The following is a 24,725-nucleotide window of genomic DNA, read 5'->3' on the forward strand; positions in this document are numbered from 1 at the left end:
GAGAATCTGTGAAGTAGTTTTGACATAATCCTTAAAAGCCTATAAGGAGAAACTTGATCCAGAATCTAGATCACCTCCAAAATTTAATGGAGTCTTCCATGGCCTAATATGCATCTGTGGTGAAAATTTTGTCAAAATCCTTGCAGTAGTTTTGACATAATCCTGCTAACAGACAGACAAATAAATGCTGGTGATTTTATTACGTCCTCGGCGGACGTAACAAACAAAAAAGAATTTACAGAGGTAGGAAATCCTGAATGCATCTCATAGGAATAATGACAAGTCACACAAACACATTTAAGCAATCAAATATTTTATCTTTTTTTTGCAATTTACAATTTAGAACAATCTGGCATTAGCATGCAATGTATTCTAAAGCACACACAAACCACGCTACCCAGAAAAATCCCTTAAAATCTAATAACTGAATAATAGTAACTGATTTTTTTTTATTGTATGTACATTTTTTTCCTTTAAAATCTACCCTAAAACCTCTTAAGTTCATTGATGAAGATAAGTAAACAAAGTGCTCTTGAGCACCAAGCCTTAAACATATTATTAAGTAAATTAAGCTAAAATATACTGTACTTTCATGTTGCTAGCTCAAACCCACAATTCCAGCAAATGAATTTCATTATTATATTCAATAGCAAAAGCCATCAAACAAATGCAATGATTGCCTAGGACTATGCCATCAAACAAGAAAATGGAAGAAAAAAAAACAAAAAAAAAACAATAAATTATCCAACTACTGGGAGTAAAACAAGACCTATGTAAAGCTCCCCAGAGAATTGACCATCTCAAATTATACTGTCATTATTTTGGCTGATATTAATTAAAAAGACACTTGAAATTCAACTTTAATGTGTCAAGTCGGGCTAAAAACATCAGGGTATATCTGCAATTGAGAAGCCTTGGGGTCAGTCCTTCACAAATCTATGACCTGATTGTCATACTGAAAACAAGCTATGTGGCACCATTTTTATACAAGTTCAAAGCCCAAATAAATCTTTGGGAAGACTTTAAAATGCACAACTTAACAGTTTGATACAGAACTCCATTTTCCCGGTGAATCAGATTAAGGCACACAGAACAACCTGCAGTATCTGTTAACTTGGCAAAGTAGAATCACAGTTTGTCGGGCCGAGCTCTTTACAAAACAGAGCCGTTTACAGATTTCAGAGATCAACAAGCAGAGGACTTGCTGTAGTTTGGCATCTGACAGAATAAAGGCAAAATGCAGGGAATGCATTTTCTTGTAAACATTATGAGCTGTCAAGCGCACATTCAAGCTTGCTGCCTATGCTTGCTTTACAATGAAATGCAGAGATAATAATCTAAGTCAACCACGCTCAAGTCTCTCTTCATGCCCAAAACAGTTTGCTAGTGAAAAGAGCCAACTTGCTCAGCGTGCTGTCACGCCGTCTCCTCTGTCAGAGGTGAAGCCAGACAAGGAGAAGGTTTACTTATTTCGTGCAGCACTTTCTTTCTTGGTCTTCCCAGCTCTTGGATCCACCTTCTTTCCCGGGGCAGAAGCACCTGCTGTTTTTTGGGTGCCATCTTTGGTTGTGTGCTGTGCAGCAGAGGCTGAATGATGACCACCAAGGGTGGAGGATTTGGAGGCCTGTGTGGACGCTGAGGTAGTGTTGGAAGGATGTCGTCGACCCCTACCTTCATCCCCGGCAGAGGATGAGTGATGCCTCCTTCTACCTCCCTCCTCTCCCATTGGTGGCTGTGAACAGAGATCAGAGGTCACCAAATGTTTACAGTTCATGTCGAAATATGAAAAGAAACAATTCACAGGCTGTGGATAAATCTCCAGCATTCAGCCCATAATGAAGATGGATGGAACTTCGTTGAGTACATGTACAGCACAACTCAAGTAATCTTAACACAAATTATACAAACTGTACATGAAGTCATTTTAGTTCCATATGAGAGATCCTGTAGAATTTTGTACATAGGTAAAAATTATGTTTGTGTAGGACTCCACTTACTGTTAAAATGATTTGTAGTTTTAACACATCATGGTTCTGCACACATGCATAAATCCCAATGAGTTGCTAATTCAGATAATAATCAGCAGTCTGCAAAATTTAACGGTTAAAAAGCAATGTTATTTGGATCAGTATCGCCTGACACGGGTTCTGCCGGCAAAGAAATGAGCGGTGGGTGGGAAAACAGCAGACCTGTGCTGTGGTTTCACTGCCCTCTATAGTGCCAAAAAGCACTCGTGCTCGATAGTAAAGGGCAAGATACATTTTCTAGCCTCAAAATTTTACTGTATTTTTTCATCTCTTTCTACACTCAACAAAAATATAAACGCAACACTTTTGGTTTTGCTCCCATTTTGTATGAGATGAACTCAAAGATCTAAAACTTTTTCCACATACACAATATCACCATTTCCCTCAAATATTGTTCACAAACCAGTCTAAATCTGTGATAGTGAGCACTTCTCCTTTGCTGAGATAATCCATCCCACCTCACAGGTGTGCAATATCAAGATGCTGATTAGACACCATGATTAGTGCACAGGTGTGCCTTAGACTGTCCACAATAAAAGGCCACTCTGAAAGGTACAGTTTTATCACACAGCACAATGCCACAGATGTCGCAAGATTTGAGGGAGTGTGCAATTGGCATGCTGACAGCAGGAATGTCAACCAGAGCTGTTGCTTGTGTATTGAATGTTCATTTCTCTACCATAAGCTGTCTCCAAAGGCGTTTCAGAGAATTTGGCAGTACATCCAACCAGCCTCACAACCGCAGACCACGTGTAATCACACCAGCCCAGGACCTCCACATCCAGCATGTTCACCTCCAAGATCGTCTGAGACCAGACACTTGGACAGCTGCTGGAACAATCGGTTTGCATAACCAAAGAATTTCTGCACAAACTGTCAGAAACTGTCTCAGGGAAGCTCATCTGCATACTCGTTGTTCTAATCGGGGTCTCGACCTGACTCCAGTTCGTCGTCGTAACCGATTTGAGTGGGCAAATGCTCACATTCGCTGCCGTTTGGCACGTTGGAGAGGTGTTCTCTTCACGGATGATGCGAAGGAGATGTGTTGCACTGCATGAGGCAAATGGTGGTCACACCAGATACTGACTGGTATCCCCCCCCCCCCAAATAAAACAAAACTGCACCTTTCAGAGTGGCCTTTTTATTGTGGGCAGTCTAATGCACACCTGTGCACTAATCATGGTGTCTAATCAGCATCTTGATATGGCACACCTGTGAGGTGGGATGGATTATCTCAGCAAAGGAGAAATGCTCACTATCACAGATTTAGACTGGTTTGTGAACAATATTTGAGGGAAATGGTGATATCGTGTATGTGGAAAAAGTTTTAGATCTTTGAGTTCATCTCATACAAAATGGGAGCAAAACCAAAAGTGTTGCGTTTATATTTTTGTTGAGTATAATAAGAACAAACAAACAAACAAAAAATCGTCCCGCCTTCATCACTTTTTTTTTCATGTCAAGGATGATAAACTCATGCTTTTTATGGTGTATTGCACACCAAGAGTATTGGAGTCACAATGTTAGAGAGGAACTGGCATCCAGTGAAGCAAATCAGCCTTATAAAAACATGCAACCGACCAACTCTACCTTCTCAATCACACCACAACACTTACCACCACCCTGAAGTCCTCCAGGTTCTTATAATGGGAAAGGTGTTCCTGCAGTCTTGGGTCAATGGGCTGGTTCTTAATTTTAGAATATTTCAAAAAGGCCCAAAACTTCTCTAGTCCATACAGCTGGCCTACAAAAGAGGAAGACAGGATAGCTCAGTGTAATAAGTGTGAGCCAAATTAGTTCTCAATGCAGGAAACCATTTTTGAGCTGTTGCAGAGTGCTTCAGACAAGGCGGCGACCGATTATCGGCCTGGTCGATATTCAACATCAGCTATTTATAAAGCCGATTTGCAGATAAGACCATTTCATTTGGCTATTTGGCTCTGATACAGCTACAGTTGCTGCTTTCCAGTGATTCATATATCATCCATCAAGATAACTTACCTTTTCCTAGTGCTGGGCAGTATACCGGTTCATACCGAATACCAGTGTTTTTTTTTTTCTATGATATGGATTTTAGAAATACCTACATACCGGTGAGTGCGTTGCGCAGAGCGGCGGAACGCCGTGCCCCCAGGGCATTGTTTGAGTGGGGACAGTTTAGCGGTTGCACCAAACAAGCAGCATGAGTACAGCCCGTGTAGAGTGAACGGATGTTTAGCGGTGAGCATAATGGCAAATCAGGGGTAAAGTTCTGAAACTGAACCAGAACGAGAAACTGAAACGGAAGAACTTGTACCGAAACGAGGAGCTGTGTCCGTTGTTTGGAAGTACTTTGGGCTTAAAAAGTCTGACGTCGACCAAACTACAATACTATGCAAATGCTGTCGCGCAAAAAGTTGTAGCAGGAGGAGGAAACACGAGCAATTTACTCCACCACCTCAGCCGCAAACATGTCCTGGAATATGAGGAATGTAAACTACGAGCTTCGTCCTCCTCGTCTGCAGGTAAAGTTAAAGCAAGCTGCACACCTTTTCTGTTTATGTTATTTATTTATGGATGATTCCTTATTGAATGTTCAGGGAATAAAGAAGTTTTACTTCAGTTACTTTGGAGTTATATGAGTCATATAGTTTACATTGTTTTCAAAAGATGTTTAAGTTGGAAAACTTACATAATAAAAATGTCTGTATTTTGACAATCAAGCATTCTTATTCCTCTTCATTAATACTAGTGTGGACATTCATTTTTCTACAATATTCACTCCTCATAACAGTAGAATACGCCATTCCAAGCCATTTTATTGCAGTAATTATTCTCTAAATCATTAGAAAATAAGGCAAACACCCAGTTGTGCTTGAAAAGAAAAAATACTGTCAAATACCGTGAAACTGATATAATTTAGAAAAATACTGTGATATACATTTTTGGTCATACCGCCCAGCACTACCTTTTCCTTCAGAAAAATGAACCGAACACATACATCCACATTTGTGAACCGCTGTCCCTATAGGAATCAGTCCCCCTTAGTACCATCAACAGAGGAGATGACAATTACACGACCAAGCTAAATAAAAAAAAAAAATCTGATGTTTTATATGGACTACAGTATTTTTCAGGCTGGGTATAAGTTGTGTGTGTGTTTTTTTTTTTTTTACTAGTTTGGGAGATCCTGCAACTTATACTCCGATGCGACTTGGATACAGGAAAATCACACATTCCTTATTCACAGTAATAACAATAATGACACTATTTATACAGGACTTTTCTAGGAAACAAAACCCTAAACAAAATAAACTGTAATAATAAAAGAATAAATATCAATAATATACAGTACATTACAGTGCACAAAACAGCATATTAAAGAGCTGATATACAGAAAATAGGTGTGATTTATACTCCAGTGCAACTTGTACTCCGGTATGACCACAGAGTGTTAATAATGGCCAAATCCTGTACATTTTTTTTTTATATTTAACCCAGTTAATCATAATTCAGTTTACATGAATGCTGCAAATTCTAAAACAAACTTTCAATTCTTCGATTCTTCTTTTTTTTGCAGAATATAAGCTGCATTTTCTTTTCATTCTTTTTTTTTTTTTTTTTTTTTTTTTTAGGGGAGATCCTGCGTCTTATGCTGCGCAACCTTTGGGTACCCCCCCCCTTCAAGGGGTACTTTTTTGACAGGTACAATTTATACTGCAGAAAATACAACAATTTTCAGCCAATGAGATCCTGTGAATAATTTTTATGGAGTTGTTGTATGTATTTTGGCTGTTGTTCAAGGTCACCACAATGGATCCAACACAGATTCGCATTGGGATGTAGCAGAAGTTTTACGCAGGATGCCCTTTCTGATGCAACTTCCATCCAAGTAATAACCAGGACCCTCTCTGCTGAGCTTCTGAGAGCTGACGGGATCATGCTCGCACAGAGGAGACTGGCTACAATAGCTGATGGAGTAAACTTATTAAAATTAAAAACTATCATCATGTGAAAGATCCTAATTTTAAGTTTGCATTGAACAACTATCACAATGACCAATTACATGAGTGTAATCTAAACATTTGGGCAGATCAACGGCGTCAGGTGTATTGCGAGAAAATTTGGCCACCGCAGCAGGTGGACAGTGGCGGTAAATATACTTTAGTATGTGATTACCTTTCTCAAAGTCCTTGAGAGTCTCTTCTTGAAAGTCCTTGAACAGCTCTAACCTGAATCTCTTCTCTAAACCATAGCTGTAGTATCTGAAGAGACACTCCAGACCGTACCTTTGGGAGGGGAAAACAAACAAATATTACCCACTTTCTGGTGTAGTGAAGTGTCGAACAAACATATGCAGCTTCCAGATAGAAATACATTTACATATACAACTTGTTATCCGATGTCCCCACTAAAATGATCTATAGCAGCCATTGCCCTCCTATGCCAAAAACACTTCTCAATAATGGAATCTCTGTGTAAGAGATTAATGGCTTTAATAAATCTGACAAAGTTCAACCAGAAAGACTAGTCATTTTGTTTAAATTAGGTGAATATCATATGCGTAAAGACCTGATGGGCATGTCACAGTGTTGGTCGACACCCCCTTGCAAACCATTCAGTACCACTTCTACATGTAGTGCTTTATTAGTCAAGAATGTGGGTTTGACAAGTGAGTAGATACCTCTGGCAAACATACAACAACGCCGTTATTAAAGAGCCTTTCCCAGTAACCCTTTAAGGTTGTCAGCTTAAACGTGACCACAACAGAAAATTACATCACTAAAGTCTCTGTCCAGGACTTGACTGGGAGATGCTTTATGTACAAGGTCAACATATTGGAAGACTAAGACAACTGGGAGGATTGCACACAGCATTACTATCAAGGGCATGGTTTTTGTCAGGCGAAATCAGAATAAATAAAATAACGTTTTAAAAATCGAATACACTATATGCAGTTGTATGCAAAGGTTTGGGCACCCCTGATGATTTCCATGATTTTCCTTAATTTCAGTTAAATATATCATACAGCAGACAAACAGTGATATTTGAGAAGTGAAATGAAGTTTATAGGATTTACAGAAAGTGTGCAATAATTCTTTAAACAAAATTAGGCAGGTGCATAAATAGAGAGAGAGAGAGAGAAAAAAAACAAAACAATATTTAGTAGATCCTCCTTTTGCAGAAATAACAGCCTCTAAATGCTTCCTATAGCTTCCAATGAAAGTCTGGATTCTGGTTGAAGGTATTTTGGACCATTCTTCTTTACAAAACATCTCAGGTTTGGTGGTTTCCAAGCACAGACAGCTCGCTTAACATCACACCACAGATTTTCAATAATATTCAGGTCTGGGGACAAGGGATGGGTATTGATAAGATTTTATCGATATCGATAACATTATTGATTCCGCTTATCGATCCGATTCCTTATCGATTCCTTTATCGATACCTCTTGTGAATTTTCTGTGTACTAAAAGTAGGCTTTACAGGTTTTCTATGTCAACAACATTTTAAATTGGTCACTGGATCCTTGAGCTCTGGACATAAATAAAAATAAATAAAATCTGTAGTTTTTGTCAAAAGCATTTCCTTTCACACATTTTGGCATGAATGTTTCTCCATACCCCTGAGCTGAGCTCAGACGGCTGATGCATGTCAGCGCAGGACGTCACATTTTGGGAGGAAAAAATGTGTTTTGATCGACTGCAGTTTGTTTGAATTACAACATTTGGAAAGAGTGTCATTTGATTTAAACTGCATTTTGCTTTGAAGTTAATTCCGACTGGACTCTATCGTTTTATCTTGACTAGGCAGAGAGCCGCGCAGCATTTGGAGCTGTGTGAACAGAACGGAGGACTATTCTCATTTCTTTCTCACAATAAGACAGGAGTCAAAAGTGACTCACGATTGACATATTCAGGGATGAAAGTAGTGAAAAACAAAAAAAAAAAGCTGTAACCCAAAATTACCCCCACATGAAAATGTTTGAATTGTACAAGCTCTGAAATGCAATCTGGGTCTATTCCAGACAATAAACTGCAGTGAGTGCAGCATCCATTTTGGTGAGAAAAAACCCAATTTTCCATATTCAAATTCATTCCAGTAGTATTCTGCTCTTACTAGGATGCAGCAGTTTTCTAGCTTGGCAGATAGTTCTGGAAGAAATCACTGAAGAAATTAACAAATTGAAAATATGGTTTGACCGAAACAAACTGTCATTAAACTTAAATAAAACAGGGATGTGAGATGTTCACAGGAAACAGTAATTTATTTCTACATTTATTTATTTATGTTCATTGTTAGTTGGTTTTATATTTTCTGTTGTGTTTTGTTTCATCAGGTTTTTTTTGTCTCTTTCTCTAAAATTGTATTGTAGCATTATTAGTTAATATGAGTTATTACTATTATTGTTGTTGCTATTATTATTAATATAGGAATAAAAATAAAAAAAACAAAAATTACAAATTGATTCCTTTACAAAAACGAAGGCTGAGCCATTAATTATCCAGAAAACAAATGCACACAAAACGTGCTGACTGAGACGCGAACAGCTTAATGCTAACTTTAACATTGAAAATGCCACAGACATGCTAACGCGTTAGCATCGGTCCCGCTTTTAAGTTATAAAATACATCAACTGTTTCATAACAGGTCAGTTTAACATAAAAAAGGTCAATATTACTCACAGACATATGCTCTTTAGGGTTTTAGCAGAGAAAAATTAAGATAAAGCAAAATAAAACAATGGAACAATGAAGCAGGAGATCGAAGCACTGTTTTGATCTGCGAATCACTGCTTTGATTGGTTCAAGGTTCAAAGCAAAGCCGTTCTGCAGAGAAGTTGATTACAGACCCGCTGCAGGGTCTGTAATCAATGTAGAGAAATGATCATTTTCCTGACAAACACCCCGAAAAACAACGACCACTCTGAAGGACCAATAAGGGAATCATTAAGCAAAAAGGTTATTGATGTCGGTGGATCAAATCACTTCTTAACGATACATGAAAGGAACCGGTTCTCGATACCCATCCCTACTGGGGACTGAGATGGCCATTCCAGAACATTGTACTTGTTCCTCTGCTTGAATGCCTTAGTATATTTTGAACAGTGTTTAGAGTCTTTGTCTTGTTGAAAGCTCCAGCCCCAGCGCAACTTCAACTTTGTCACTGATTCATGAACATTGTTCTCAAGAATCTGCTGATATTGACTGGAATCCATGTGACCCTCAACTTTAACAAGATTCCCAGTACCTGTACTGGCCACACAGCCCCACAGCATCATGGAACCACCTCCAAATTTTATGGAAGCAAGAGTTTTTCTTGAAATGCTGGGTGCTTTGTCACCATGCATACCACCCCTTGGTGGTGGTATGCATGGCTTGTCCCCCTGGCTTGTCCAAATGTTTTTTAGCATACCTCAAGCGACTGTTTGTGGCGTGTATGCAGAACAGGCTTCCTCTGCATTACAGCATCATACAGTATCTCCTTGTGCAAAGTGCGCTGTATAGTTGAACGGTGCACAGAGACACTATCTGCAGCAAGATCATGTTGTAGGTCTTTGGAGCAGGTCTGTGGGTTGACTATGACTGTTCTCATCATCCTTCGCTTCAGCTTATCTGAGATTTTTCTTGACCTGCCACTTCGGGCCACTGTGCCTGTGGTCTTCCATTTCCTCACTATGTTCCTCACAGTGGAAACTGACAGCTGAAATCTCTGAGACAGCTTTTTGTATCCTTCCCCTAAACCATGATGTTTAACAATCTTTGTTTTTAGATCATTTGAGAGTTGCTTAGAGGATCCCGTAATTGCCACTCATTAGAAGAGATGCAAAGATGGGAAACATTTGCAAATGGCCACATTAAATACCCGTTCTCATGATTAGATTCACCTGTGTAAGGACATCAAGTGTCAATGAGCTTACCAAACCAATTCTGTGTTCCAATAATTAGTGCTAAATGTATTCAAATTAATAAAATGACAAGGGTGCCCAAATTTATGCACCTGACCAATTAAGTTTAAATAATTATTGCACACGTCCTGTAAATACTATAAACTTAATTTCACTTCTCAAATATCACTGTGTTTGTCTGCTGTATGATATATTTAACTGAAATTGCTGACCCAAACAACCAATGATAAAGGAAAATCATGGCAATCATCAGGGGTGCCCAAACGTTTGCATTCAGCTGTATGTGTACACACACACACACACTGACCCAGATAGATTATTGCATCAATGTTTGTCGAGTAACGGGCAGGGTGCACATTGAGTGTCTGCTGTACCAACTGACACCACATGAAACATTATAAGATCATGCAACAGTAGCCACAAATGCGTAAAAATATTCCAAATATTTATGTGATAATCTAGCTTGGTCCAGTCTCTACAACATATCCAGCATGACCGAGTAGTGCACAGAAATTCTGCGGGTGAGCGAAGCAAGTTTTTCAGTTAATGTATCTGTGGTCACCATATTTACAAACATATTCCAATAAGTTCTGATATTATAGCTACTTGAATTCAAGGAGTGTTTTTGTGCTCACTCTATATATGTATAAAAAAGGGGTGCAACAATAAACTGTGGAACCTGAAAAACCAATATATATTTGTGTGTACTGAACTTTGTACTGTTAAAAAAACAGCAATGTAAAAACTTTAGGCAGAATGTTCAGGATTTGGAAACTATAGATAGTCAAGCCAGTTGTTAAACATTGCAAGTAATATTACTGCACTTTTTTAAATTTTGTGCAAGTATTTTTGTTCCAAACCTGTATGAAGAAACCTGGTAGGAATATATAATGATTTGCACCGTGACCTTAAAACCATCATTCATACTGAAAAATGAGGAAGGTGTACTGTTGCACGTCTAATACATAGAAACCAGCGATTCTCTACCCAGTTATTCAAGTGCCACATGACTAGGGATGGGTATCGAGAACCGGTTCCTTTCGGGTATTGTTAAGAAATGATTCGATCCACCGACATCAATAAGCTTTGTGCTTAACGAATCTGTTATAGGTCCTTCAGAGTGGCCGTTGTTTTGGGGGGTACATAAATAATAACGTACATAAATAAATACATACATACAGAAATAAATAAGTGTTTTCTGTGAACACCAATCAATCAATCAATCAATTTTTTTATATAGCGCCAAATCACAACAAACAGTTGCCCCAAGGCGCTTTATATTGTAAGGCAAGGCCATACAATAATTATGTAAAACCCCAACGGTCAAAACGACCCCCTGTGAGCAAGCACTTGGCTACAGTGGGAAGGAAAAACTCCCTTTTAACAGGAAGAAACCTCCAGCAGAACCAGGCTCAGGGAGGGGCAGTCTTCTGCTGGGACTGGTTGGGGCTGAGGGAGAGAACCAGGAAAAAGACATGCTGTGGAGGGGAGCAGAGATCGATCACTAATGATTAAATGCAGAGTGGTGCATACAGAGCAAAAAGAGAAAGAAACAGTGCATCATGGGAACCCCCCAGCAGTCTACGTCTATAGCAGCATAACTAAGGGATGGTTCAGGGTCACCTGATCCAGCCCTAACTATAAGCTTTAGCAAAAAGGAAAGTTTTAAGCCTAATCTTAAAAGTAGAGAGGGTGTCTGTCTCCCTGATCTGAATTGGGAGCTGGTTCCACAGGAGAGGAGCCTGAAAGCTGAAGGCTCTGCCTCCCATTCTACTCTTACAAACCCTAGGAACTACAAGTAAGCCTGCAGTCTGAGAGCGAAGCGCTCTATTGGGGTGATATGGTACTACGAGGTCCCTAAGATAAGATGGGACCTGATTATTCAAAACCTTATAAGTAAGAAGAAGAATTTTAAATTCCATTCTAGAATTAACAGGAAGCCAATGAAGAGAGGCCAATATGGGTGAGATATGCTCTCTCCTTCTAGTCCCCATCAGTACTCTAGCTGCAGCATTTTGAATTAACTGAAGGCTTTTTAGGGAACTTTTAGGACAACCTGATAATAATGAATTACAATAGTCCAGCCTAGAGGAAATAAATGCATGAATTAGTTTTTCAGCATCACTGACCTTTCTGATTTTAGAGATATTGCGTAAATGCAAAAAAGCAGTCCTACATATTTGTTTAATATGCGCTTTGAATGACATAGCCTGATCAAAAATGACTCCAAGATTTCTCACAGTATTACTAGAGGTCAGGGTAATGCCATCCAGAGTAAGGATCTGGTTAGACACCATGTTTCTAAGATTTGTGGGGCCAAGTACAATAACTTCAGTTTTATCTGAGATTAAAAGCAGGAAATTAGAGGTCATCCATGTCTTTATGTCTGTAAGACAATCCTGCAGTTTAGCTAATTGGTGTGTGTCCTTTGGCTTCATGGATAGATAAAGCTGGGTATCATCTGCGTAACAATGAAAATTTAAGCAATACCGTCTAATAATACTACCTAAGGGAAGCATGTATAAAGTGAATAAAATTGGTCCTAGCACAGAACCTTGTGGAACTCCATAATTAACTTTAGTCTGTGAAGAAGATTCCCCATTTACATGAACAAATTGTAATCTATTAGACAAATATGATTCAAACCACCGCAGCGCAGTGCCTTTAATACCTATGGCATGCTCTAATCTCTGTAATAAAATTTTATGGTCAACAGTATCAAAAGCAGCACTGAGGTCTAACAGAACAAGCACAGAGATGAGTCCACTGTCCGAGGCCATAAGAAGATCATTTGTAACCTTCACTAATGCTGTTTCTGTACTATGATGAATTCTAAAACCTGACTGAAACTCTTCAAATAGACCATTCCTCTGCAGATGATCAGTTAGCTGTTTTACAACTACCCTTTCAAGAATTTTTGAGAGAAAAGGAAGGTTGGAGATTGGCCTATAATTAGCTAAGATAGCTGGGTCAAGTGATGGCTTTTTAAGTAATGGTTTAATTACTGCCACCTTAAAAGCCTGTGGTACATAGCCAACTAACAAAGATAGATTGATCATATTTAAGATCGAAGCATTAAATAATGGTAGGGCTTCCTTGAGCAGCCTGGTAGGAATGGGGTCTAATAAACATGTTGATGGTTTGGATGAAGTAACTAATGAAAATAACTCAGACAGAACAATCGGAGAGAAAGAGTCTAACCAAATACCGGCATCACTGAAAGCAGCCAAAGATAACGATACGTCTTTGGGATGGTTATGAGTAATTTTTTCTCTAATAGTTAAAATTTTGTTAGCAAAGAAAGTCATGAAGTCATTACTAGTTAAAGTTAATGGAATACTCAGCTCAATAGACATGCTGTGGAGGGGAGCAGAGATCGATCACTAATGATTAAATGCAGAGTGGTGCATACAGATTTAGACTGGTTTGTGAACAATATTTGAGGGAAATGGTGATATTGTGTATGTGGAAAAAGTTTTAGATCTTTGAGTTCATCTCATACAAAATGGGAGCAAAACCAAAAGTGTTGTGTTTATATTTTTGTTGAGTGTAGAATGGATACATGTGAAGTGAAGCTTTCCGCTTGAAGCACACTCCCCAGTTATGACATATGCCCACAAATGTACAAACATACACACACACACACAAATAATGTAGATGAATTTTACTGAAGAATGACTACATTTTTGGAGAGTTTAAGTAATTAAGTAAAAGCACAGTTATGTCTCATTTGGACTTTAAAATGACTGAACTGATCTTAAGACTACTAAACCCTTCAAATTATAGCTCATAGTGGTTTGCAAAAGTTCTGTTTTTTTTAGAACAACTGAGGCAAAATGATAAACCATCTGCAAATATTTACTAACCATTAGCATTTTGGTACTTGCCCCTGGCTCCATCAGACTACCACAACTAAGCTTCTTTTACCCCACTCATTCATTCAATAAAAATGTACAGTTTTAGTTTGATTAATCATTTTTACACCAACCTGCAAAAAACACCACCCTGGTTTACTGGCAAAAATTTAAACTGAAGTGTTACTCTATTCCTCTGGACTAAAATTCAAACTTAAACTTCCTTAAAGTCTTGTGTTATCGTGCCAGAGTTCCTTCAAAAGAAATAGTAAGTGCATTCGGCTTCTCCTTTGTTTCACTCGGGGTCACCACATCAGATGCGAGGTGGACCTGCATCTTGATTTGGCACACGTTTTTCACAGGACGCCCTTCCTGGCACAACTCCAAATTACATGGAGAATGGACAGGGGTGGCCTTGAACCGGGAACCTTCCTCACTGTAAACAAGCACATTCAGCTGCTGGGCCACCACCTCTACAGTTCCTTCAAATTAAATACTGTGCAAAAGGAACTAGAGATCTGTGAGCAAAGTGATACACTTCACTCTGTTATGTTACATTAGTGGTATTAAATGTTTTACAATGAAATACCTGAATTAACAAACTGGTCAACTGTTGTATATGCAATTAACGCAATTAACACACACACACCAAAGTACAATTAACTTATAAGACACTGGACCATAGCTATTTTTAATGCACATCTTCATAGTGTGCTACCACAAGTTTCACTGAGATCCATAAAACAGTTTAGGAGTAGTTGTACTAATGAGACCGACATAATGCAATCTGTCAAGTAAATATAAAATTACACTTATCTTCCTCTAAAAATGTTAGATCAGAATTGTTTTCTTTCAAGCACATATTCACATGGTGTGCTCCCACTGTGTTTCACTGAAATTCATCAGAGGAGATGTGCTCGTGCTCACGAGGTCAGTATCATGTGACGTATCAATTCTCTCTACCACATATTGGGGGGGATGTGTTTATCCAATTTTGCAAGTGTGTCTGTCCATGAATGTTTGAAGAGGAAGCAATGTCAGGGTGTGGTGTGGACATGAGAGTTTGAAGTAATTAGCACTGCTAACTGTCAGCGATATCCATGTTAAAGGCCCTGTCACATCTTGACAATTTAGCCAGTGTATGCAGACATATGAAAAATGCACAGAATACACTGGATATATCTAATACATTAATGCAGCTGTCACACCATGATGATTTAGCCAGCGTATACTGACAGCCCCATTTCCACTGAGCAGTCCGGGTCGGTACTGCACGGTATGGTGCTGGTCAGAACGGTTAAGTCTGGCATGGATTGCATTTCCACCACCGGCAGTACCCTTTTGTTTGGCTGGTGGACATTTAAATGTTCACGAACACGTCTTCGAGCATGCATACGCTGTTGTGTGGCCCCACCCCTCCACAAGGAGGCAAAACAGAATAAATTAACATTCTTAAAATTAAATTTTAAAAATATTTAATTTTCTGGAGAATTTGTCCCTCAACGAGCTTTTCTTTGTACAACCTCCAAATCAAAGGTAAGGTGGCCAATTTCCTCCATGAACTGCTGGTGTAATCAGCCGCTCACTGCAAAAACTTAAAATATGACGGGACAGGAAGGAGTGAAAACGTAAAAGTGATCACAGCCTTTTGTGGTGTCCGATGCAGCAGGTGCACAGACTACTGGCCCCATCGGTTTGAAGAATAAGAAGGAAAAAAAAAAATCTGCGAGTGTCAGTGTTGAACTTTAGTTTTGTACCTCTGTTAGTGTGCATGTTCAGACTGCTCTGTCCGGTATATGCAAGGGGTTTTTAATGGAAATGCATTGCAGTCGCACAGGATGTTTTGTTTGATGTGAGTGAAAATCTGTGATACAAAATCCAGTATATATGATGTTTATATGGCAAATAATAATAATGCACCCAATACTGAAGACACACGGTAATGCAATGCAATACAGCATAACTGCAATAGTCCACAGAAAAAGCCTGCGCCTCCTTCTGGCTCGTCCCTTGCAGGGCCGTGGGTGCGCCTCCATGCTTTGGGGTTTTTTGTCCACTCTACCTTGGGAGGGCTGGGGTCTGGTGCATTGCCTCTCCTCAGAGCATGTGTGGCCTTCCAAAACTGCTAACTTTCAGTATTGATTTCAGTACACTAGCAGCTACTGACACAACAACGTGCAAGCACTTGTGTCAGATTAGCTTTCTGTCCGCAAAAGAGACCTGGTGACCAAGGAAGAAGAGGAAGAGGAGGAGGGATAATAAAGACAATTTCTCTTTACCATACAGACTCGCCGGCATATCCCACAAGTCATCAAAAAGCATTCAGTTTTGACATATGGTTAAAATTTTAATTTTAAACTAATTCCAGACAAGTTATTTAAATTAACATCACGTCTGTCATTTTATAGTGAAAATATCAGCTATATGTTTTAGTTTTAAAGTAATGCACTAATTTTGAAGGTTTTAATGTTTGGACAGACACACATGCTGCAGTGCATTATGGGTAAAGTTTCACAACAGGAGAAATGCATTGAGACACTCTGATCAGTCTGCACTTTAACCACTGCACACAGACAACAGCATTAAACTCTTTGTATATTGTGCCTAAAACTCTCATGACCATATTCTCTGGGTTTATAGATGTTGTTATTGTTTGTTTTATGTAAACATGCCAGAAACCTAAGTTGTATGAGCTACGAATGTTTCCTGTTCATGTCATTCTGGGGGAAAGTGAAGTTTGCTCTTTAACATCCTGCTTATTGTCCTTTACAACACTGTTTGTCCTCTTTGTTCCAGAGTAATACATAAAAGATGTCTGAAATTCGGTTTGCGTTGTTATTAAATTCCACGCAGATTAAACGTAGCAGACACAGATTATTTGGACTATTTGTTTTAGCAGTGTTCACGGCAGTATTCGCCCTATTGAGATATCCCATAATCCTTTGCACTCCAGAGAATTGCTGCAGCCTCCAATTAACGTGATGAAAAGCGTACAAATGTACACTTTGGTTGTATAATGTTCATTTACAATTGTCGTCATGTGGATTCTCTGTGCTGTTTAGACTGTGCTGTTCCTGTTCAGACGGTCCCTGGATGGCCGTCTGAGCAGGAAGAATTGACAACATATTTATGGAAAGAGCGCCACCAGATTGAGAGGTAGGGATTTTTTTTTTTTTTTTTTTTACCTCATGTTATCCTCGGAAAGAGACTCTAGGTGCATTTGGGTGGAAAAAACAAGCGTTAGCATTTGTTAATGCATGCAGATCAGCTATTTTTAGCCAGATCCCACACTGAGGGGCACAGAGTTATAAAGAAAAAAAAAAAGCGTAAAAAGTCTTTGTAAAGCTCAGTGCAGGTGTGCTGCCGTCACGGTGCTTTCAGAGCTGACAACTCTTCTCAACTCTGAGCTGCGTTGCAGCAAACAGATGAAAAGCTCACAGCATCAAATGCTTCGTGGGTGAAGTTGGAAGTTCCGTCGAACCGCGGCCTCCGCCTGCCCACGAGCTGCAGTGAGAGGTTGACATCACGCTGCCGTAAAGGGGTACTGGGCGTCTAGTATTGGAGCAGTTTTATGATTACAAGTACAAGTAAATACATATGGAATTGGACTGATACCAGATACTGGTATCGGCATCAGTGCATCCCTAATTCTATTCTAATGAAAAATCAGATAAATAGCAAATAAATAAATAAATAGCATGTGTCAACATTTTCACCTTCAATACTACATAATTTCCTCTAGGTAGTCCTACAAAGATAATGGAGCAGTCAGTAGCTACATTTACATGGGCAGTAATATTCATATTTTAATCTGAATAAGGCCATACTCTGAATAAGAAACTCCCATATACGTGTGAACAATTTGCGATTACTGTACCTTAACCCTCGGGGGTCGACGAGGTCGTATACGACCTCAGAGAGTTTGCTTTACATTTTCACGGGTATCTTTTGATCCGTAGAAGCTATCAACGTATTTCAACTTATTTCAAGCTTTCAGTGCATGTCTCCGGTTTCCAGTTTGGCCCTCCCTAACCTGTGTTTCTAAAGCTCTGAAAATGCCTGTCCAATGGCAGCGTGCGCCTTATGCATGTGACGCGTGGTTCTCCAATCAGATCGCCAATACTCATGACAAAGGTTGTTTGTGAACAAGAGAATGATCTGCTTCGACTCTGTACGTATGCTTGTAGTCACTCGGCTGACACTTTTTACAGCTATAAATTACTTTGGTGTGGCCCCTGGGGGATGAAGTCATTAAGTTTGCTGACTTGTCTTTCTGAGATTACAGTGTAAATGCTATATTGTTATAATAGTATAATGAGAGGTATTACAAGATACACAAAGTAACTTATTTCTCTTTTGTTTTAGTGATGAGTCACAGGAGGTCGTCAGCAAGCATGCCTCTTATGAGAGAAGGAAGTGTGTCCTATGCTTGGACAAACTGAACAAGCAGCAGTCCACACCATGGAAGTGTTTTCTATGTGATGTCCCTCTGTGCGTGGTGGCTGACAGGAACTGTTAGCACCACACCTAATCTGTCAGGACGAGTGACTTTTGTTATTTATTGAAGAAAAAAAATATATATTTTTTTTCCTTATTACAGAAATTCAAAATTTTGCACATTGGTCAAGTAGACCTCCAAGATCATATTTCAGCTGTGACTTTGCTTATTCATTGGTGTTTAGTGTGTTTTTACAATAAAACTTTGTAAGATTTATTTTATGCCTAAATTTTTCCTTTGCATTTCTTGTTTTATAACTTTTTGTACTTTCATGCAAATAGAACAAAGTGTGTATAGTATGAAAATTAGGCTTGTCCTGAATAAAAGGGTATATACTACTTGATTGTGGCTCATAAGGTGTTGTTATAACAGCACAATAAAAAAAAAAAGTCCAGGCGAGAGAAATGGCCAAAAAAGGCCTTAGGGTTAAATCAATTAAGGTCATAATCAGAGTAAATTAAATCCAAAGTACATAATAATCCAATTAAGACGTGGAGTATTTCGGTCTTACTATGATTGAATAAAGTACACTGTAGACATGTAAACACTTTAGACTATGACCTCCTACTGGAGTTTTACTAGCTTTCTGCAACCCATAAGACAGAGTGGATGCCAGGGCTCTAGGGTTCAAAAACTGTTAGCCACTGTGGATAATTGGTGGCAATAGCCACATGGGAAGTTAATTCGCCACACACTGAAATGATGAAGGGTGGGTGTGTAAATATGCACAAGTGTAAATTCAAAACAACATTCAAAACAGCCCATAAACTTTAATATAAACTGCGACTGAAAGAGGAAGCATGTACCGTTTTTACAGTTTGGGAGTAATTGAAATCACTAAATGACTTGTTTTGAGGAGAATGGGGGATTCCACCACCCTACCCACCCCACCTTGCATCTTGTATCACAACACCTGCCTTGCAACTTTAGGGATGCCAACCCTGTGTCCTTTGAATGAGAGTCTCACGTCTCTCAAGAAACACAAACTGCTTTATGACACTAGAACAACTGATACACGCCGTAGCTACAAACAGAGGTGGAAAACTCCAGCTTCAGAAAGTAAAAGTTCAACCACATATTTGTTCCAGCTTCCTAATAATCCAGCTGGCAGGTGGATGAGCTAATTATTGAGATCACCTGTTTTAGGTGCACAGGTAGAGAAGCAATACATGGCAGAGCTTTTATTTTCTGAAGCCGGAATTTTCCACTGCTGGCTACAAGCCAATGAAGACTTTATTCTTTACGTTCCTCATCGTGTGTGTGTGTAATGACAGTTTTGTGGCATATGTATTCCTGAGCTATAGGGGGAGCTCTGTAGAAAAGAACGGAAAAAAAAAACCCAAAAACAAAAAACCCAGTGAGAAACTGACCAGAGATGCACCATTCCACTTAAAAAACAAAAACAAAAAAACTCAACAGCACTACAGCTTAGACCTATCTATTCTGAAAGAACAAAATATCGCAGATTTGAATTTTCACTCTTAAGTTAACATCAGATCTGTGAGTGCAGTGATAGTTTCTTCTGCAATCCATACAGATTTCTTAAAAAGTACTCTAACATCAGAAATTACAGCATAATAATTTGCTGATGGACTTTCACAGTCAAGCAGCAGCCGCACTCAAGCAACCAGTCCTCACCTGTAGTTTTCTTTGGCATCATCCAGTGCATATAGTTTGAACTCCTCATACATCTTCCTGTTGAAATTGTCCCTCAGAAAGAAGGACCAGAACCTGAAGAGAGTGTTCATCTCCTGAGACTGGCCGATCCCCAACCGTTTCCTCTCTGGAGGAGGGGAGAGAACAGGAGTGTACATGATTATGCATGATATGGTATAGGACCTAAGACCCCAGAGAATCACACTGAGTGAAATTCTTGTGGTATTTATTGTTGTACGCTAATGCCCAGATATGGGTTTAATATCGGCTGTTCTGAGTCTTTGTAGATGGGTGAAGTCACGCAGGACTTGTCCAGTATATAAACAGTCTCTGGTTGTGTCAGATTTATGCACAACATTAATTAAATGCACCATGACCACCACAACGTAGGTTCACCCCAAAACACATTTCCATCACAGATGTTTCATTTTGGATGTGGGTTTTTTTTTTTTTATCTTTGTTGTGTACTAATTTTTTATTATTATCATTATTAGTATCATTTGTCATGACTGCAAAGGGAAATAGAAGAAAGCTGTAAGGCTGAATTATAGTATTTTCTATATGGGGTATTGAAGGCAAAATTAAACAAAAGTAGAACCAAATGGAAATAGTGAAGAAAATAGTATTTATGTTACAAAGAAAATTAAAAGCCTCCATCATTATAGTCATAAAATAAATACTGTGGAAATGATTTTTAGCAAGAATTTTTCCAAATAAGTGAGTAATTAATTCTGTTCCCATTTAGCTTGCCTACATTTTCCACTGGCTATATAGTTGGTAGTTATTTTACACTTCAATTATTTGAAAACAGATCTTTAATGTGAGATTATATTTTACTCACATTTACTTTTTTCAAGGACATGTCACAATGTGAGAGGTGTGTATGAACAAATGTAGCTGAGTCATGGCCTTGTACCATTTAGGCATCTTCGGCGGTACTTGTGATATCCCTGCTGAGTGAAGCCATTGTCTCTCAGAAGCTCATGTGAAGGATGCCAGAATTTGGGAAAAGACTGGGGTGTGCAGCCATAACTTCCGGACAGTGGGGCTCCTTCTGATGGAGAAGCATTGGAGCTGTTGTGCAAAGTTGGGGAAAAGAGTGGGTAATAGAGTGGAAAGGTAAAAAAGACCGTAAAGTTTTAATATGTACTTTTCAAGAAATACACATGCAGTTGAAGCTCAACAATTACATTTCTATTGCATCACAATTCATAGAAGTTCAAAGTCAATATTTTTCTTTTTTTATATTAAATACAATGTTTTATGATGGGTGAAATATTTGTATATTCAGGCCTGAGTGATATGGCCAGGTTACAAAAATTGATCCTTCACAGTAATGTTACATAAGTTCACAAACTAATAAGATCAAGGTATCAAGTAGGTGACCTCAGGCTAATGTTACCCAACTGTCACCATTAGAAAGAGCTGAGTGTATGGTGCATCCAGAAAGTATTCACAGTGCTTCACATTTTCCACATCTTTTTAGGTTACAGCCTTATTCGAAAATGAATACCCCATAATGACAATGTGAAAAGTTTTTTTTTATTATTATTATTGCAAATTTATTAAATATAAAAACTAAGAAGTCACACGTAGATAAGTATTCACAGCCTTTGCCACAAAGCTCAGACTTGGGCTCAGGTGCATCCTGTTTCCACTGATCATCTTTGAGATAGATATTACAGCTTAACTGGAGTCCACCTGGGGTAAATTCAGTTGACTGGACATGATTTAGAAAGGCACACACCTGTCTACATATAATGTCCCACAGTTGACAGTTGACAATGTCAGAGCACAAACCAAGAATGAAGTCAAAGGAATTGTCTGTAGACCTCTGAGACAGGACTGTCTTGAGGCACAAATCTGGGGAAGGGTACAGAAACATATATGCTGCTTTGAAGGTCCAAATGAGCACAGTGGCCTATAGAAGGCCACTGTGCTCATAAATAGAAGAAGTTCAGATCCACCAGGACTCTTCCGAGAGCTGGTAGCCTGTCTAAACTAGGGCCTTAGTTAGGGAGGTGACCAAGAACCTGATAGTCACACTGTCAGAGCTCCAGCATTCCTCTGTGGAGACAGGAGAACCTTCTAGAAGGACAACCATCTCTGCAGCAATCTTCCAATCAGACCTGTATGGTAGAGTGATCAGACAGAAGCCACTCCTTAGTAGGGCTGTCACGATTAGGAATTTCTGGAGACGATTAATTGTCAGACAAATAATTGCGATTGACGAATATATTGTCTATTTTTTTTCTTTTTTTCCCCCCACTTCTTTATATTCTACTATTGTAGTATAATTACACAACTCTGGAAGAACGTTTGGCTTCTGTGAGTGGAGAAACTGGGAACGTGCACCATTTTTATTTTTATCTTCATTTCATACAGTCCCAACTTTTTCTGATTTGTGGTTGTTTTTGTTGGATTTCTGAAATTGTTTCTCCTCATCAGTCACGTTTTGTGCTTAAACACTACATTAAGCTCAAGATTGAACAAATAAATACCTTTGGAAAATAACAGCTGTTAATGTTCAGTTCTCAGCTGCTTTTTGTTATCTGTGCTTTTTTTTTTTGTTGTGGCTCAGTTCATTCATATATTCTCATTTTTAAATATGTTTTAAAGATATCTGACCGTTTATTTCATCTCATGATCTCATAAATTCAGCATACGACGCGCACATGGTGTGAACAGGACGGTAACGGCAGAATCACACCTTTAGAGAAAGTTCAGAGAGAAGTAAAAGCTTCATGTTTTGGTTTTGTTAACATGTTCACTCGGGTTAAAATTGTCTCTCTGCTCCGCGCTCGCTGCGCACTGATGGTTTTCAGACTGTAACGTGTCGCGCCTGCATTCAGGAATCTCCCTCATGCACCCCCTCCCAGTCAACAGCCTGCAGACTGCGCTGCAGCCTGTTAACTCCGCACGCGTGCGCACACACAGACGCACACACAGACACACACACCGACAGCTCCGCATTTTAGACGGCTTTTGAGAAGACGGCCGCTGTTTTAATCGGCCGTCCAAATGGCAGGACGGATCGCCTTAAGACGAGAGCGAGGCTGCAGCCACAATGACGTTAGATTCTGAGTCGTTTTATGCTAACTGTGGATAAAATAAATAATTCACGGTAATCGAATATGAAAAATAATCGCGAATATGAAAAATAATCGCAACTGACGAATATTGTAATAATCGTGACAGCCCTACTCCTTAGTAGAAGCCACAAGGCAGCTCACCTGGAGTTTGCCAAAAGGCACCTGAAGGACTCTCAGACCATGAGAAAAAATTCTCTGGTCTGATGAGACAAAGATTGAACTCTTTGGCGTGAATGCCAGGAGTTATGTTTGGAGGAAACCAGGCACCATCCCTACAGTGAAGCATGGTGGTGGCAGCATCATGCTGGGGGGGATGTTTTTCAGCAGCAGGAACTGGGAGACTACTCAGGATTGAGGGAAAGATGAATGCAGCAATGTACAGAGACATCCTATATGAAAACGTGCTCCAGAGCGCTCTTAACATCAGACTGGGGTGACTGTTCATCTTTCAGCAGGACAATGACCCTAAGCACAAATCCAAGATATCAAAGGAGTGTCTTCTGGACAACTCTGTGAATGTCCTTGAGTGGCCCAGCCAGAGCCAAGACCTGAATCTGATCGAACATCTCTGGAGAGATCTGTAAATGTCTGTGCACTGATGCTCCCCATCCAACCTGCTGGAGCTTGAGAGGTGCTACGAAGATGATCTGGCAAAACTGCCCAAAGATAGGTTCACCAAGCTTGTGGCATCATATTCAAGAAGACCTGAGGATGTAATTGCTGCATCAACAAAGGACTGAGAAAAGGGTGTGAATAATTATGTACATGTGATTTCTTAGTTTTTTATTTTTAATAAATTTGCAAAAATTAAAAATTATCATTATGGGGTTTTGTGAGTAGAATCTTGGAGGAAAAAATTAATTCACTCCATTTTGGAAACTGTGTCACCATTCAAACATTACCAGTACAATAAAATTCAAGCAAAAGAATGAAGTAGCTTTATTGTGTTTTTCTGATGCAATTTGTAACCAATGTCTTTGATCCAAGCAGCAGCCTTATTACAGCTAAGGACAGAGGGTTTACTGAAACGAGCAAAAGGACCTGATAGATGCAGAGCGTGGTCGGTGCTCACGGGAATCCATCACCCAGCCAATGTGGGCCTCATGAGGGGGGTTCGAACTGTGGCTGGTCTTCTTCTTCCTTGGCATCTGACATAGAAAGCCAGAAAGAAATCCATGACAATCACATTTTAGCTTTCAAACCAAGCTGTTCATCATGACATAGCTCAAATCCAAAAAATGATTTTGCACTTCTCATGGCACTTTTACTTATAGCTTATTTTTAGAGCACAAGCACAAAGTATTCTAAACAACAATAGTGTCACCATTCATTTTCACACTGTCAACATAACATGTCCATTAGCGATGTCCCGATTAATATACAGTTTCATACAAACATGTTTCAGCAACTATTTATTAGAGCTGAAAGAACTGCTCAAGGAAGGCTAGTTGTAAACAGAGCACTAAAAAACAATGAGGCAATTTTTGCCTCACCTCATGAATTATTACACATCATACCAGTGCATTCCTGTTAATTACTGATCTAATAAAGAGATATAATTATGTTTTGACATGGTACCAGAAAGGGATCAGAACATCCAGTGAAAAATTTAAACAGCCCGTGTAGCAGCATCCTCTGCTCTGCTGTCCATTAGTTTCCTTAGTATGAATTTACGGGGTTTTTTTGTTTTGTTTTTTAGTACACCCAATC

The 24,725-nt window shown here is 39.2% G+C and overlaps 1 protein-coding gene across 6 annotated transcripts in view; it reads right to left on the reverse strand.

The window, feature by feature from the left end:
• Nucleotides 1–296: 296 nt before the first annotated feature.
• larp1b (La ribonucleoprotein 1B) overlaps nt 297–24,725 on the reverse strand; it is a 118,017-nt gene continuing 93,588 nt past the window's right edge. For all 6 annotated transcript variants that reach the window (XM_034194888.1, XM_034194887.1, XM_034194886.1 and 3 more), the window contains 6 exons: nt 24,057–24,163; nt 20,840–20,997; nt 19,906–20,050; nt 6,186–6,295; nt 3,644–3,771; nt 297–1,732 (listed from right to left, as the gene is read on the reverse strand). In XM_034194888.1, coding sequence (XP_034050779.1) covers nt 1,463–1,732; nt 3,644–3,771; nt 6,186–6,295; nt 19,906–20,050; nt 20,840–20,997; nt 24,057–24,163 — 918 coding nt within the window. In that variant the 3' untranslated portion in view covers nt 297–1,462. The remainder of the gene's footprint in view (nt 1,733–3,643; nt 3,772–6,185; nt 6,296–19,905; nt 20,051–20,839; nt 20,998–24,056; nt 24,164–24,725) is intronic.

This window comes from Thalassophryne amazonica, chromosome 19 (genome assembly GCF_902500255.1).
Source record: "Thalassophryne amazonica chromosome 19, fThaAma1.1, whole genome shotgun sequence".
Classification (NCBI taxonomy): Eukaryota; Metazoa; Chordata; class Actinopteri; order Batrachoidiformes; family Batrachoididae; genus Thalassophryne; species Thalassophryne amazonica.